The sequence below is a fragment of the Lontra canadensis genome, unplaced genomic scaffold (assembly GCF_010015895.1).
Source record: "Lontra canadensis isolate GAN:19392208 unplaced genomic scaffold, GSC_riverotter_1.0 scaffold28, whole genome shotgun sequence".
In the NCBI taxonomy this organism is placed as follows: domain Eukaryota; kingdom Metazoa; phylum Chordata; class Mammalia; order Carnivora; family Mustelidae; genus Lontra; species Lontra canadensis.
In genome coordinates, this window is record NW_022631022.1 from 12,071,292 (window position 1) to 12,087,517 (window position 16,226).

At 39.2% G+C, this 16,226-nt stretch overlaps 1 protein-coding gene across 3 annotated transcripts in view; it reads left to right on the forward strand.

Annotated features, from left to right (window-relative positions):
* The first annotated feature begins 5,417 nt into the window (after positions 1-5,417).
* RFX7 (regulatory factor X7) overlaps positions 5,418-16,226 on the forward strand; it is a 136,865-nt gene continuing 126,056 nt past the window's right edge. The window contains exons 1-2 of one of the 3 annotated variants that reach the window (XM_032864886.1): positions 5,418-5,775; positions 5,928-6,093. In XM_032864886.1, coding sequence (XP_032720777.1) covers positions 5,933-6,093 — 161 coding nt within the window. In that variant the 5' untranslated portion in view covers positions 5,418-5,775; positions 5,928-5,932. Of the gene's footprint in view, positions 6,094-16,226 lie in introns of all 3 variants that reach the window. The other 2 variants (XM_032864887.1, XM_032864885.1) reach the window with 2 other exon arrangements.

The window sequence follows — 16,226 nt, forward strand, 5'->3', positions numbered from 1 at the left end:
TGAGGTTTGGATATCTCTTGGGGTGTTCTAGAAAGCAAAACTGGTATTTCTATTACTGGAGCCCTGATCTTTGACATCTTTGGGAGTCTGGGGAAATTTTTTCTTTCTCTACAATTCTATCCACCCATAACCCCTCCTTCCCTCTTTCTTTCCCTTGCTTCCCAGATGCTCCACTTTAACCCTCCAACAAAATCTCCTCAAGGAGCAAGGAACCTGGAAAGCAGACTGGTAGGCACAAATTCCAGGGATAACACTGACACTTCATTCTAAGGTCTTGGGGCCCAGGAGGCTTCATTTTCAACGTGAATTGTTCCCGTCAGGAACACAACACTTTCCTGAAGGCTGTTTGGAATGGAGGGAAGGGGAAAATATAAGAACATAAACCAAATTAATAGCCCAATCAGTTATCCTATTACACACCTTTACTTATTTATTTATTTATTTATTTATTTTTGGTCCCCTGTATTTTTACTGCACTTTAAAAAATATGTGTGCACTGAGAGTTCTAGTCTTAAATTACGAACTTCTTGAAGATTCAAACAATATTTTATTTACCATTTATTTTTAAATCTTTCTGACGTCCCCTTATAATAATAATAAAAGTACTTAAATGAATTGAGGAATGAGAGAGTTCGTGGATCACTGATTAGGCTCCACCTGTTAAGACAGCACTGGTGTTGACCTTCTCATTGTAGGGTTGGCTTTAGTGTCTTCTCATTGTCACTTTTAGGATTTGTTAAATATGCTTTTTCTTTACCTCCTTTTGTTCATAGCTGCTGGTAGGCTGAATTTCCAAGATATCAAATTTCCACTTGGGACCTTTCTAGCCCCAAGTAAAAGTAAACACTTCCTTTAACATTCAGCCAGATGATATTAACTTGAACCTTTTTTAATATAAAGAGAATTGCAGGTTCACAACATAAACATGTATATGGTAACAACAGTGGAGAATTTCTAAGTGAAATCCAAGCGGTACCTGGCATTCATTTTCATAGTACCTTTCACTTGAAGAGCCAAGTACACTTTGAGAGCTTTTATCCCATTAATCCTTAGAAATAACCTGAAAGAATGGCTTATATAGGGTCACAGAGCCAGGAAATGACAGTGTTAACATCCTACTGCCTTGCCTGGTATTTGAATAGTTAGCTACTTTGCCTTAACAAACCATTGTTTTAATGATATAAAGGAATTATTTGTGCTCTAACAAGAGAATTCCAATTTTCACATCATACTTATATTAGTAAGTATGGCATGGAGAAAATTTATCCAAATTTGCCAATGTGTACTTGGTTTTGAACCCTCCAACTTGCCTCTTCTATAATCTTGCTTTCTTTCTTGTCCTCTTTCCCCTCCCACCACCTCGCTTCCTCTAATCCTAATAAGACTGAAAACTCAATAACATTACAGCACTGGAACTGAATACAACAGCTCATCTAAGACTGTGTGCATTTTGAAAGACAGCAGCCTAGCCCAAATATATGATCCATCGCTTTCTGATACAAAGTTTTCGGAGGTGGAAAGCCTTCCTTCCTTATCCCCATAAATAATAACATGTGGGTGATTACATATTCTACTTTCAACTCCTAGGAGGAAAAGTTTGCAATGGAAGAGGCAGAGGATGGAATGAAGGGAAAAGAGGATGAGTAGATACTTTTCATTTTTAAGGGAAGGAAAACAGAATAGGGTCCAAAGTTATCTTTTCCATATTTGTAAACCACCATATTTGTGGAAATGAAATGTACACCTTAGGCACTTAATGAAGATTTACTATTGACGAAACCCATTTTAGGCCTCATCTTTTGTCAGAACGATCGTAACTAATCACACAGAGTAACATCTTGTAAAATGGGCTTGTGTCCCCCTCTCCTTCCTTTCCCTCCCCTATACACTCCATCAAGGATCTGAGCACCGAGCTAACACCGGGTTATGCATTATTCACTCATCCCATGTGCTCTGTCATGGCTTCATACCAGTGCTTATGCTAAAATCCCCCTCCCTCAGTGCTCTCCTATTGAACTTCTCTTCATCCAATGAGACTCAGTTCAAATGCTAGCCAGGAGGCCTTCTCTAAACAGCTGTTTTACCCTAAACAAGACCAATACCTCCCTCCACTATGTCTCCGTAACATTAGTAGACATGATTCTATTGTAGAACTCATCACCTTGCACAATCAATATATGTCATTATGTCTCTCTGCTCCAAAGAATGTAAACTATTTCAAGTTGGGACCAGGTTCTTTTATATGTATGTATGTATGTATTTATTTATATTTTGGGGGCCAATCCCATTACATATCAGGCATGACAAATATATGATAAATGATATGCTATAGTCTGGACAGTATGAAAAGTTTACAAAAAGAGACAAGGTTTACAGATATAGAAGAACATGATGGTATAATGTATTGGGCTAAGAAAATCAAGGCTAAGTACCTCCTGCATTCAACAAATATTTACTCAATACCTAGGAATTAAGAATTGTATCCCAGGACTACCAGGATAAATAAAACACAGGCACTACCTTTGAGGTGCTTACAGTCCACCTCGTGGATTGTCTCTCTTTCTATGTGTACAGCACTTCCATGGTTTATATATCAATTCACATGTTGTTCCTCATAACAACCCTGTGAAGTAGGTCACTATTTTCATTTTTATAGAGACGGACACAGAAGGTTTGAATTCCCAGGTCTCTTGACTCAACGACCAGAGTCTTTCTACCCTACTACAACAATGTTTCTCAAAATTTTCCACTGGAGTACACTTTCACAGGGAGAATAGACTTATCCTCCTCAGGGCTGGGAAATAGAAGCTCAAAATCTAGTGTTATCTTAAAAATCCGTGCTTACTCTGATGTTTTCCATTACTTCTCACTGAGTCAAACTGAAGGTCTAAGAAAATGAGCCACATTGTTTCTGGGTGCTTCAGGGAACTTAGCACAGGCGTTCATGACCGCAGGGGAATGCACACAATTTCAGAAGCACATGGCTACACTGCTACCTTTACTCAGGGTGCCTGGATTTGGTGTGGCTCTTTCATGGAATGGATAAAAAAGCTCTCGAAAGTTGTACTCGGGGAAGCCAGCCTGTGTGACACCCAGCAGCATACTTTAAAAGAAAGTCTTGTTTCTCGGGTTTCCTTTTCCTAAGGCTTTGGCAGGTCTCAGAAACATTATCTTTCTTGAATGAGATCCCCCACTCCCTAAGATCTCCCCCTCCCAGGGTGTGGCAAGGTGAAGCCATCGTTCTTTCCTGACTGAGTAAAAAATTAGAATCTGGGGGACTTGGCAACTTTCCTGAATGCTTTTGTTTTTTTTTTTCCTCCCTCCATCTTCCCCATGGACATAGAGTTCGCATATACATTCAAGATTTTTCAGTATTACATCATTTCCAGCAAGGGTTGCAGATTGTGGAATTAGACTTCCAGGATCCAACTCCTGGCTCCCTCATTATTGGATAACTTTAAGAATGTTATTTAACCTCTCTAAGCTTCTGTTTCATCTGCATAATAGGTGAATAATAGCACCTACAGTATATATAGTTTGGGAAGGAATAACTATGATAATGTATAGAGAGTGCTAGATCTGGCATGCTGAATGTGCTCAACGAACATTAGCTATTTTTATTCTTCTTCAAAGTTCCTATCTAGTACACACCATGTCTATCAATTTGGTACAGAAAAATACTCTTTAGATAGGACACAAAGGTACATGTGCAAAATGAAGTGCATAAACAACCTGTATTTTCCTAAATTGGCTAGGCTAATAATGACCTTAGGTAATTTGCATTAAATGGAAGTGCAAAGGGTATCAGGATGCCTGAAATCCTCATGGAGGAGCTGTGTTTTGTACCCAGGTGTCCTTCCTCCCTCCCATTTCTCCACACCCAGCCATCTGCATCTGTGAGTATTCAGGGTGAATCTGGGAGCCAGGCCTGAGTGCACCCTGGTGCAAAAGCAAGAGAGTTCCAGGGCAAGGCAGGGCACAGAACACTCCAAAGCCAGGAAGCCCAAGCCAATCAGATTCCCCACCCAGGACTCTAAAAGGTGGCAGAGCCTCATGGCCCAAAGTCCAAGCACAGCAGGAAAGTGGCCAGAGAACCTGATAGGTAGAAACCTGATAGAAACTGTCAGAAAAGTCAAAGCTGAAGAGCTCACAACACCCACAGGCCCAGAGAAAGGTCAGTGTGAGTTGAGCAGCTGTTCCATCTGGTGCCAGATCTGGCCTTGGCTGTTGTCTTCTGCGGCCTAGCAGTTTAGGCCTCCCTGATCAGCCCCACCTAGAAAAGCCAATTCTTCTGCTCTTAAAGGGGACTTGCTTGTTCCTAGCAGACTCTTATTCTTACTGGCCCAAACTGTCTCCTAAGTATGAATGGACAGACGGGCGCAGAGAGTGCATCCAAGGGTTCAACGGGCTTCAAAGGAAGGTGCTTCTGGCCGGAGTCTGAGCCTCCATGTTGCGAGAACTGCACGCCTTTCTCTCAAAGGCAGGCAGGGGCCTTGGCTGCCAGGGACCCTGACAAGCCGCGACTTGAGCTGTGCCTTAGAGCCTGGGTTGGCTTGAGAGCGGTATAGAGGAGGGAGGGAGGGCATTCCTGGAAAGGGGGTGGGGTGGGGAGGTGAGGGGAACAGCATGAGCAAAGGCACGAAGGAAGAATGAATCTGCTGCTCGTTGAGAATGGCATGGAGACTTCACTGATTGGAGCCGGGAGTTCTTGCAGGGGGATGGAGGCAGCTATGATTGGATAACTAAAGTGGGGCCAGATTTGGAGGGCTTTGAATGCCCGACTGAGAAGCACTCAACCCAGCTTCTGACTTGCGATTTCCGTTCAAGACTGAATTACCTAAAGGGTGGTTAATTCCAAAGGGTGCTCTTCTTTGGGGGCTTCTGGAAAGTCAGCTTAGCCTCTTACCTGCTTCAATTTTTCTTCACTTACCCAGGGAGAAAGCAGTCCTCACTTGTCGAGGGGCGGGGGGAAAATGTTGATTAATTGCACTTTTCCTGATTTGACGATGCCAGGAAAAAAACCCCAAATCCCATTTCCACGCCAAATATTATATTTGGTTTCTCCTCCTCCTCCTCCTCACGCAAGTTCTCTTTCTCTCGCCAGCACCTCCCCCACGTTTTCCTGCTCTCTCCACCAGCTCCGCCAGTCCCCTCCTCGGCCCCGGCGGCGCGCGTTCCGGGTCGAGCTGGCCCGCGCCCGCCCTGCGCACCCGTGCGTCCCCCTCCCGGCCCCCCGCGCCCGCGCCCGCGCCCGCGCCCGTAACCCGCACACGCTGGTCCACGCCCCCCCCCCCCGCCCCCGGCGGAGCGGTAGGTGTTTTGCCGTCTGCGCCGGGCCGCAGTGCGGCTGCGCGCACTAGGCTGCCTCCCGGGCTGGCAGGGCAGCGGCGGCCGCGGTGGCGGCGGGGCCGGGAGCGAGCAGCGGCGGCGGCGGCGTGGGGAGTGGCGTGGAGCCGAGCCTGGGGCTGCAGCAGCGAGGGCCCCGGGCGTAGAAAGCCTCGGAGGGCAAGAAAGGAAGGCCGGGCCGCGGAGTCACTGAGCGGCCGTTCGTGGATTTGGGGGAGACTTGCCCCCCCACCTCGTCTTCAGACGTCCCCTCCTCATCCCCCCCAGCCCCGGCCGCTGACGGGAGGAGGCGGCGGCGGCGGCGGCGGGGGGCTGAGGGGCGCCGCCATGCCTCTCCCGCGGTGAAGCTTCCCCGCCGTGAGGAGCCGCTCGGTCTCCCCGGTGATGTCCCCCAGGCGGCAGGCGAAAGCGACTCACTCGAGCCCTGGGGTAAAGGCCTAGCTTATTCAGCTTCCTTCCTCCTCCTCCTCCTCTTCCCTTCCCCCCTTCCTCCTCCTCTCCCCCTTCGTCCTCCCCTCCCCGTCTCTTCCCTCACCCTTCCCCGCGCCCCCATCTTCCCTCCCTCCCTCCCACCCCTCCAGCAGCGATGGCAGAGGAACAACAACAGCCGCCACCACAGCAGCCTGATGCCCATCAGCAGCTTCCCCCCGGCGCCCCCAACTCGGGGGTGGCTCTGCCAGCCCTTGTGCCTGGGCTGCCAGGGACAGAGGCCAGCGCGCTGCAACACAAGATCAAGAACTCCATCTGGTAAGAGGATCCTCCATCGCCGGGGTAAAAAAGCCCAGACACATTTCTGCTGCAAAGGGGGTGGGGGGCGGCGGGCGGAGGAGGAGGCTGATGCATTCATTGAATGTGGGTATCCAGAGTCGGGTGCATATTTATAGGACCTCTGGAGGTGTGGGGACTTTGCATCAGCCTCTGGTCTCCATAGCCACAAAATGCCTTTATCCCCTCCTCAATTGTGAGTGTAGATAAACAAGTTATGTGTTTTCCACTTAAGTGTAAGAGGACTGTAGGTCAAAATTAAGTCATATTGCATGATGGTGGCGTGAATTTGGGACTGAGGAGTGTGAAATGTGTTTACTCCTTTTTGCAAGCATACAGGGAGGAAGAAGTGTATTGTGAATTTTCACCAGACATTGTGCGTAAGAATATTAACATGCAGCACAAAACCTAATGTGTCTCTTCCTTTCCGTTGGTTTAGCTGCTATTTCTGGATGTTTTGCCTTCTTTATTCTGAGATTAAATTTCCTTTCCAGGGAGTTTATTTGCATGATTGTAAAGAAAGGGCTTCTTTAGTATAAGGTATTTTAAGGCGGTAGTTTACACTGTAAAGTGATTTTTTAATTTAAAAACATATTTTAATTTAAAATGTCTTGTTATTTCGTGTCCTTTTTAGAAACCATAGATGAGATATCCTTTGCTATTTCTGTACTTTCTTGTATGAGAATTTACAATATTTCAGCATTAGGTTAAACTCTGAAAGACTGGTGGCAGTCTTTTAATAATTAAATACACTGAGTTAAGTCTGTCTTCTGTTAGAGCCATTGTAAATATTCTTTGAACATGAACTTGCATCATTTCTGTAGGATTCTTCATTAACTGACATTTTGTGAAATGTAGTGCTGTTTTAAAAATGGAAAGTAATATTTGGAATTTGGTCTAAGAGATTGCTTTTAATAGAAGTTTTAAAATAGAATTGAATGTGGTGTGGAACAAGCTCTGATTTAAAAAATGAAATCTTGCATGTCCATCATTGAATATGACTACTAAAATATCAAAACCCCTTACTTTCATTGCAGTTTTAAAATAAATGCATCATAAAAGCATTGCAGAACAGTATTTAGACATTTAAAAAGTGACACTTTTTAAATACAAAATTAAGGTTTGTTCTGTACTAATTTTTATTATTTCTTGGCATACATCCATATTGTCATGATGCTAATATGAAGTAGGTCAGTGCAGGCTTTAATATTTCTTACTACACAGTAATTGGCAGTTGAGTATTTTGCTTTCAGTTTTAATTTTAAGATGAACTTTAGATATTTCGAAGGAGAATTTTTTTGGCTTTCATAATCAATAGTCATGTTTTGGCAACTTAAATAGGTCAGATAAGTAAGATTGTCTAATATGTGTGTGTTAAACAGAGACCCAGAGAAGCCTTTATTCTTTGATGGATACCCTCACGCCCTCTTAAAAGCTTCTATTTAAAGGGAGAGATTGTTAATCTTCTGCTTACCATCAAGGTTTCCTGAAATCAGTAGGGGTTCCCCCCCGCCCCCCCTCCCCACCCCCCTGCCGTTAACTTGATGTAATTTAGTGTTCTATTCAGTCATCATTGAATGGCTTTAAACACCTTGGTTTTTACATTTAAGGTAAGGGACATCCAAATTAAAGGACTAAATCTTTTAAGAAAGGCACATTTTAAAAGTTGAATTAGTAATGTATATTTTAACTTATGAGAACAATAGGAGAAAGAAAACTCCACTTTATATTTTTAATATAAGAGTAAATTGTATAGCCAACTGACTGAATAACAATGATAGTGGAGTGCTCTTTTTGATAAGTCATGTGATTTAATTATTCTTTCATTGATAATTTATATTTACACATATTCATTACAGCTTGATTGCACTGACTCTAATGTGAGGAAAAACTTTTCCTGAAGTATACAGTTCATTTTTTGCTACTTGCTCAGAAAAAAATAGCAGGCAACAAACACCTTAATCTCTAAGTATACAATTTTATATCTTTATTTTAAAATTGTAATGGCACACTTATTAGTGTTTAATTTTCAAGTGTAGAACTATTTGCAAAAATGATTTCTTTATATTGTATTTAGAACTTTGGAATAAACAACATTAGTGGATCATAAACAACATTAGTGGGTATAGTTAATAGTCTTACAGCTCCTGCTCTACAAGACTAGATTTATATTATTCATCAAGTGACTCTAAAATAAACACTAAAAAGTGAAAGCTCCTTCACCACCACATCCTTTGAACTAGTGTATATATGCTAAATTAAAACCATTTTTAATAGATAAGATTATAGTTCTTTAGGTATCTCATTTCACATTTTGTGAGGAACAGTATCTTTTTATTATTTATTTTATAACTTGATAATGCTCTGAGAAATCAGTTTTGTACTCCTTTCCCCATCAACCTTTAGTATCATTACTAATGAGAATTTAAAATTACGTTAAACCAAAATGTGGCATTTAAAAATTATCAAAAGGGTTTTGCATTTAGGTTGATCATAGTTTCTAAATTATTAACTTGCAGATCACAAACAAGTCTGTACTTGTCTTCCTATTCAACAAATATATACATATAGTATGTGAGGCAGGTCTTTAAGCTAGACGAGTTATTTATTATTTCAGATCATAATTCTGTTTATTAAAAAACTAAGATGCTGTTTGATAAAAGTATGTCCATTGTAATTTCAAGCATTAAATTAGGCTTTGGGGAAAAAAAGGTGAAGTGTTCAAAGTTGAAATCATGGTATCTAATGAGAACAGAAACTATCTTTCATAAGAATTGGAAATAAAATTTATAATTTTTAAGGTAGTTCTAGAAAATAAAGTTACTGTCAGCTTGATAGTGTTGTAGTATTTGTGTAATATTTTTATGAATATCATCAACTTAAATCCAAGTTAACAAGCCTGCACTATTCTTGACCTTCCTTATTCCCACTCCAGAGACAAGGTCCAAATCACTTAATAGTACTTTAAAGGGAGATTTATTTAGGAGATATGTTTTAATACAGAAAGTGCTATGAAAATGGTATCTTTTCTAAACAATAGATTCTATATAAAATTTTCATTAAAAAGAGAAAACTAGCAACCTAAAACAGCCACAACTAACCTCACTGCAAACTTCTTGAACTTACACTGTTCAATTACTTAAAAAAAGAATACCAAAACAAGTTTTTCTTTCCTCTTATCTCCAGTATCTTCATTGTTTAAAAGAGAAAAAAGAAAATTTATATTTAGTTTACATATATGTATGTGTATACTAAGTGCTTTCTTTTCCATTTTAAAGCAATTTTACTTGAAACCCTGATAGAATAAAATTGCTATGGAAAAAACAGGATAGAAAAAATTACATTTGATATCTGTCTATGATTAGTTATAAAAATAATCATGCTTTCATGGGTGGGAGTGATTAACATATTTGTAATTAGGCCGTAACATAAACAACAAACCTTTGCCTAGAAATTCAGAAGAAACCTTGATATTTTATGGTAGAAAATATTCTAATACTGTATTTACTCAACAAATGAATTCAGGGATTCCTAAATTATCAATTGTTATTTTTATTTATATAAGCTTTTATTTGTAAGAAAGACTGTATAAGCCATTTCTTAAACAGTCCTGTAGGATGTATCATTGTTGTACCCACTTTTTGGAAACAGATAAATTGAATGACAGGAAAGCTAGGATTCTTCTCTTTCATTATCAGACCTTAGAAGCTGTGCCGTGGTGAGTTCCTTGTCTTTATTCAGTTCTGTAAGTTATATAATAGACTTCCAAATCTCATACATTTTAGACTTAAAATTATAAAGTGGAATTATGTATGCAGACCATTTGGGTGTTTCTTGAATTCTAATTTAAACCCAGATTCAGCAGTTTTGTTTTACTTTCTTATTTATTAGTTACAGTGAGCAAAGTATGATGATCCAAAAGGTTTACATGGTGATACCATATTAGATCTGATTCTTTCCCATATACTAGAACTCAGCAGTTCCATTTTGTCCTTGGTTCTGGGTCAGGGCATTTATTAGCTGTGTCTGAGAAATAGTTATTGTTCCTTCTCCTGCAGCGGGAAACATTTATTGTAAAGCTTACAACTTCAGAGTTTATTTTAACCATAAGTCCCTGATCCTCATTTTGTGTTAAAATTAGAGACTGACTAGTACATTAGCTGGCTTTCATACATTTTTGATTAGCTGGTTGAGCATGCTGCTTGCCCTGAGTTTAGCCTGTCTTCCATACCAGGCACACCAAGGGTGCTTTTGTTTGTCTATATTGAGGCCAGCTGTGATGGTTGCATCCCAACACTGACTGTTTGTGGTTCCAGAAAGAAGGCAGTTCCTTGCTCTCCTCTGTGATTTGAAACTAATCGAATTGTCTTCCCTCTTGACCAGGAAGGCTAGTTAAGCAATTTGAAGCCCCTGGATTTTCTGGCCTAATGTTTAGCCCTTAGGTAATGGATGTGTGTGTGTATAAATAATTTACCAATTTGCTCTCCCCACTGGGAGGTGTCTTGAATGTTCTGTGCAAAACTGATTTGGTTCTGTCTCACTATTTGTTTTTGGTATTATTGGGGGAAATGAACTTCACAGTAGTGGAAAAGACAGAGAAGTGTTTTATCTATTAGGAAAGAATGCTTTGAGTAAAAACTTGTGTCACATTGCTTTTTATATTAGAAAAACAATGTTGCATGCTAAAATTGTACAAATGAAAATAAGTAAAATGAGCATTTTGTCATTTGCTCAAATTTGAACACTAAGCAAGAACAATGTATAAGTACTCTCCTGAGTACCTGCTGTATACAAAGTGCTATGTTAGAGACTGGCATTTGAGGAATGCCCATTCTCTTGTAATGTTAGCCTTGTAATATTAACCTAAGCAAAAAAGTGCAATAAAACTCTTTTCTTCGGTCAGGGAACCAGGGAAAGAAGTGACAAGTGCCAAAGTGTTCATTGTGAGAAAAGTAGACCTTCGTTTCCTTGTCTGTAAAATGAAAGGTTTATACTAGATGACCTCGCAAGTTCCTTTAGCTTAACTTTCTATGATTCTGTTACTAAATTAATATTGACAGCAGTAATAAAACATACCATAACCACAGTGAAAGACTAATAGAATTAACTAATCACAGGCAATCAAAAGAACATTTTCAATGGACGAATTGTTAGGATTTATCTGTGTTTCCTTGGGTGTTAGCCCAGGAGGACAGTCTGAAGGTGTTATGCACTTCTTGTTACCTTGTGCAAGATTTCTGTTATGTGAGATTCAGTTTGCAAATATTTATTGAGCATGTATTACATTTAAAATATTCTAAGAGCCGTGCAAGTCTATGCAGCATTTCTCGTTGGGGACTTTAGTTGAGAGATTGCACTAGGGGGACTATTTGTGTGCTTGTTTTGTTTTGCTTCTAAAGAGGTTCTCAATACTTAAAAGGACCTCACATAGGAACTTTTTCCTATTGTAATAATGTATATTTTAAGGCAGTAGTAGATTTTATATTGTCAATTTGGGTATGTAAATAAGAAAGCTCTATTTTCAGAATAATTTAGTGTAGGGTTGAACCTCACAACTTTTTCTCTTCATCTAGGATAGACTTTTTAATGTGTAATTGTGATAGTTCTTTATATCTATTGAAAAACAAGACAGTAAGATGGTTATTCCATATCTCTGACAGAACTAGTCAAGTCTTACCCAGTGCCTTTTTTTCCACCAGTCTCTGTGTTAGTTGCTTTCTCTTCTGCTTTATTGAAGGTTCTTAGAGTTCAGGTTAAGATGAGCAGCATGGACCATAAGGAGGAAGGATCTTCCTGTCCTGGGCAGGATTATAAATAAGGAACAATAAGCTCTGAGGCCTTAATGCATTCGATTGCTGACTACAAGTAACACTTAACCAATATGAATAGATACTTTAAAATGTGATTTATTATTTTTTTTCTTGAGACTCTTACTTTTCCCTGTTTATGGACTATAATATCTCCTCCTTATAATAGGAAATAGAAAACAACTAGGTTTGGTTAATTATGCATATCTTTATCAGACATCTATTATAATAGGTCCTATGTATATTATGAAAAGTTGTGTGGGAGGTGGTTTTATATTCCTCATATCTAAGAACAAACTGAAAACATAAAGATATTCTTTGCTACTTGAGACTGTTTGGTTTCTGAATTCAGAGAGTGAGAGGTTAGAGTAACAGATTCCAGGCTGTTATGCCAGAGTCCATATGGTGTGAAATACCATGTCCTCCAAATAGCCTTATCTTAAAAAAAATAAATAAAAAAATAGATAAAAAAATAAAAAAATTTTTTTTTTACCTGAACCCATTCACAGTCTGAGTTTAGATAGCAAGGTTTCAGGTAGCATACATACATTCCAACACAGGATTAGCAAATTGGTGTGAATTTACATGCTAAATCTGATTGATTAGTGATACCTACCAAGGGCATGGGGATAGAAGTGAAATATTGGTATCTTGGAAGGTATTACTCTCTAGGGCTATGGTGTTGCATTTTGTGAGGCCTCATTTTAAGATACAAACCAAGCACGGGAGCACTTAGGTTTGTGTTTTTCTTTTCTGTACTTGGGTGTTTTATTTATTTATTTTTTGTTTTTTTAATTTTATTTATCTGTTGCTTTCCTTCTTTGATTACCTTGTACTACCAAGTAGCTACAAGATGAGAACAGGGGATTACTGCATTAAGTGGCTACTGCAGTTTGCACTAACCCATTTTTTTTCTTTTATTATCTTGTTTCTCTGCTTATCCCTGTGCTAGTCTCTCTACCTACTACTTTAAAAACCTTTCTTTTTTTCCTGTGGATACAAGGGTTTAACTTCAAGGTTTAATTCATATTGCTACTGTTTTCGTGAAATTTTTCTCAGCTCTCAAAGAACAATGATCTGAGTTGTGTAAATTAACTTTTTTCAGTGATTTAGGCTGGCCTTACCAGAGATGAGCCTGTTTTACTTAATTTGTACTGAATTTAAATTCTCATTTTTTAATATGTGAAGGTCATAGGAAGTGACTATACCTGAAACAAAATAATCATTGCATAATAAGTAATTTACAAAATGATAGTAAAATATTTTACTCATGTGGGGTAGCCAAGTACATGCCATTGTTTTTGCAGTAGGTATGAAATTTTAAAAATTCAATTGGATAAGAGTGTCATTTTAGTGACATCTTGCTTGAAGTAAAGTTGGTGCTTCTGAGTTCCTAGGAAAATGTATTTGAACAAGATGCTTCAGTTAATTTAAGTGAATCACTTTGCTTATTTGATTGCAGTTAGTAGATCTTTTAATTGCACATGTATGTAAGCAATCTGTGATCTAAAATATAATTGTCAGATTATTACATACATGATCCCTTTTTCTGAAACAGGAGACATTAACAATCTGTATTTGGCCAAATTCTGTACATATACGTTTCAAAGAAGTGAGAAGATCAAGAACTAATCCTGAATTTACAGAGTCAAGTGGTCAAGAAAAACTGAATTCCATATACCTTTATTTTAATATCTACTATATACAGGCACAGGATAATGAAAAAGTAATAAACACTACTCTGCATTTAGAATATTCATCCCTTGTGTAGTAGTTGCATACATCATCAGTAGAATTTAACAAAAGTAAGATTTTGTTGAATGCAGTGATAGTCTGGTATAATTGATGGTATTAAAAAATAGATGAGAGAGGGATTCAGTAGGATATAATATTCTTATTGGCAAAATTCAGGATGGTGACCTTAACAAAAATGGCTGTTGATCCAGATACACTTAATGGTATGCTTACTGGGAAATCTTTATTCCCACTAGCAGGAATTAGAGTCACGGTTGTTGATGACAGTAAGCCTTGCCGGTAATGAGGATAATTACGGGAAGATAATAGCTTAGGTCAAAATTTGCTTGATTGGGGAGTGGGGTTTCCACCAATCACAGTTTTCTCATCGAAATGCAAAGGTAGAAGAAAGAATATAAACTAATAATAGGGAAGAAGAGGCTAGGGATGTTGAGAACTGGGGCAGAGGACCAGGAAATGCTCTGTTAGTTTTAGAAGAAGGCTGTGTACCTTGAGTTGACTCTTTGAATAACGGCCACTTCATGACGAGGTTTAGAATATTACTATATGTGGGGTTGCTTATATACCTCACTTAGTCTTATTCTGGCTTCTATGTCTTAGCATCTGTATTTGTGTGCTTTCCCATTATAGGATGAAGTTTGTTTTCCCCTTTGGATTCATCCCTGTCCATATATTTAGGGAATTTGTTCTAATACATACTCTTTCTGTCAGCATCATCAAACTGTTCTTTTCCACAGGCTACTTTTCCTGTGACTTTATACATGCTAATGACTTCCTTAAAGCAGCAGCAAACAACCTTGGAGAAAAGTTTTTGCAGTAAAACAAAGAGTTGATCTTTCAGTGACCTAAAGCGCTCATTCATAGGCTAAGAAAAAAAGTCATTAGGTAAGTGATGAAGAATGTAAATACTCATTTTATAATAATATAAACAGTTAGCAATGCAAAAATCCTTATTCGATAATAAAAAATAAAGCAGAGAAATACTACTTTTTTTGACCACTAAGAAAAGATTTAAGAAACATGGTAACCATTGCTAGCTAATCTCACCCCTAGTTTTACTGTTTGGCTTGCTCATTTCCCTCCCCTCCGATCGTTCATTTATTATCCTGTTGTGTGATATGTAAGACCACTCATATATATGGGTGGAGTAAGTGAACATACATTTTTAAAAGTATTAACTGGTTTTGCACTTGGGTGGTGGAACAAATGTGTGCCCCCCCCCCCATTATATTCTTAAAATTTTCTTGAATGAGCAGGCATTATTTTGAGTTTAGAAAAATCTAAACAAGTGAAATAATGCTTTGTCTACCCTGCTGCTCTTCCTTTTAGCTGCCATCTGTCTATCAGCTCACCACCCCCACTCTGCTAGATCTTCTCTCTGCTCTTGTCCTTTTTGACTCTTGCAGTCTGGCTTCCTGTTCTTCTTGCCAACTCAGTGGCCTTTTTCAGTCGTTAGCTTTCATTTTGTCTTCAACTCTTGTTACTGTGTTTCCTTTGCAGTTTGGGAATTCTCATTCATTCCCTTTTGAGAGCTGCCTTTGTCAGCTACTTTGCCAGGCATTGGGGGTTCCATGGGCAAAGATGCAAGATCCCTGTTTGCATGGATCTTATTTCTGATGAACATTTTATTTTTCCTGCAGCTTTCCTCTAGATGCGCTTTAATTTTGAATATCGAGACACTTCTCAGCCACCTATTTTTTTTCTGTGTTCACTTCTTTGATAAAATCAGAAATAGATGGGCTGACCAGACAACTCTAATCACATCTACTGGTACACTTGCTAGAATACAGGTGGCTACCACTGTCACTGTGGCGTTTTCACAGTAATCCTTCTGTGCCTTAGTGCCTTGCTACTTCAGTTGGCTTTCATTTTTAGCTAATCTACTTTGTGTAGTAGATAGGACCTGTTCCTCCAGTCCATCAGGCTAGCAATATTGGTTTCATAATGGATTTTTCTCTCTTATCCCTGTGCCCAGTATTTTAACAAGTTGTCAAGTTTGTAGTGTCAAGTACTTAAGTTTCTCCCTGTCCTCTACTCCCTCTGTTTCCTGTGCCAGGACCAAAGTTCAGTGCTTTACCATCTCTGGATTATTACAGTGGCACCATAGTTGAGTTGCTCTTTGTCCCTGGCCTTTCCCTTCACTGGACTATGCTGTATATTACAGCCAAAATAAGTCTTCAAAAAAATCCTTTTCCATGTAGTCTCCTTCAGATAACCTACACTAATTTCACCTTGCCCACCATATTGTTATCTAAAGATTTCTGTCAGGTTTCAAAGGCCTGAGCAATCTAGCCCCATACAATCTGTCCCGCCCGCTTTCTTTCTGTTCACCAGTATTGAACTCCTGTCAGGCAAGCACTTGAGTGTCTGCCTTAAAATTTGTGGTGCTTCTTTTAGTCCTGCTTTATATCTTTTCTGGAATCTCTACTTGCCTGTAACCAAATCCCACTTAGTCGTGTTTTAACCATTTTTGAAGTCATAGTTCAGATCATTGTACTATAAAACATTCTTTAGCTACTCTAGTCTACATTGGCCTTTTCTTGACCTCAAACT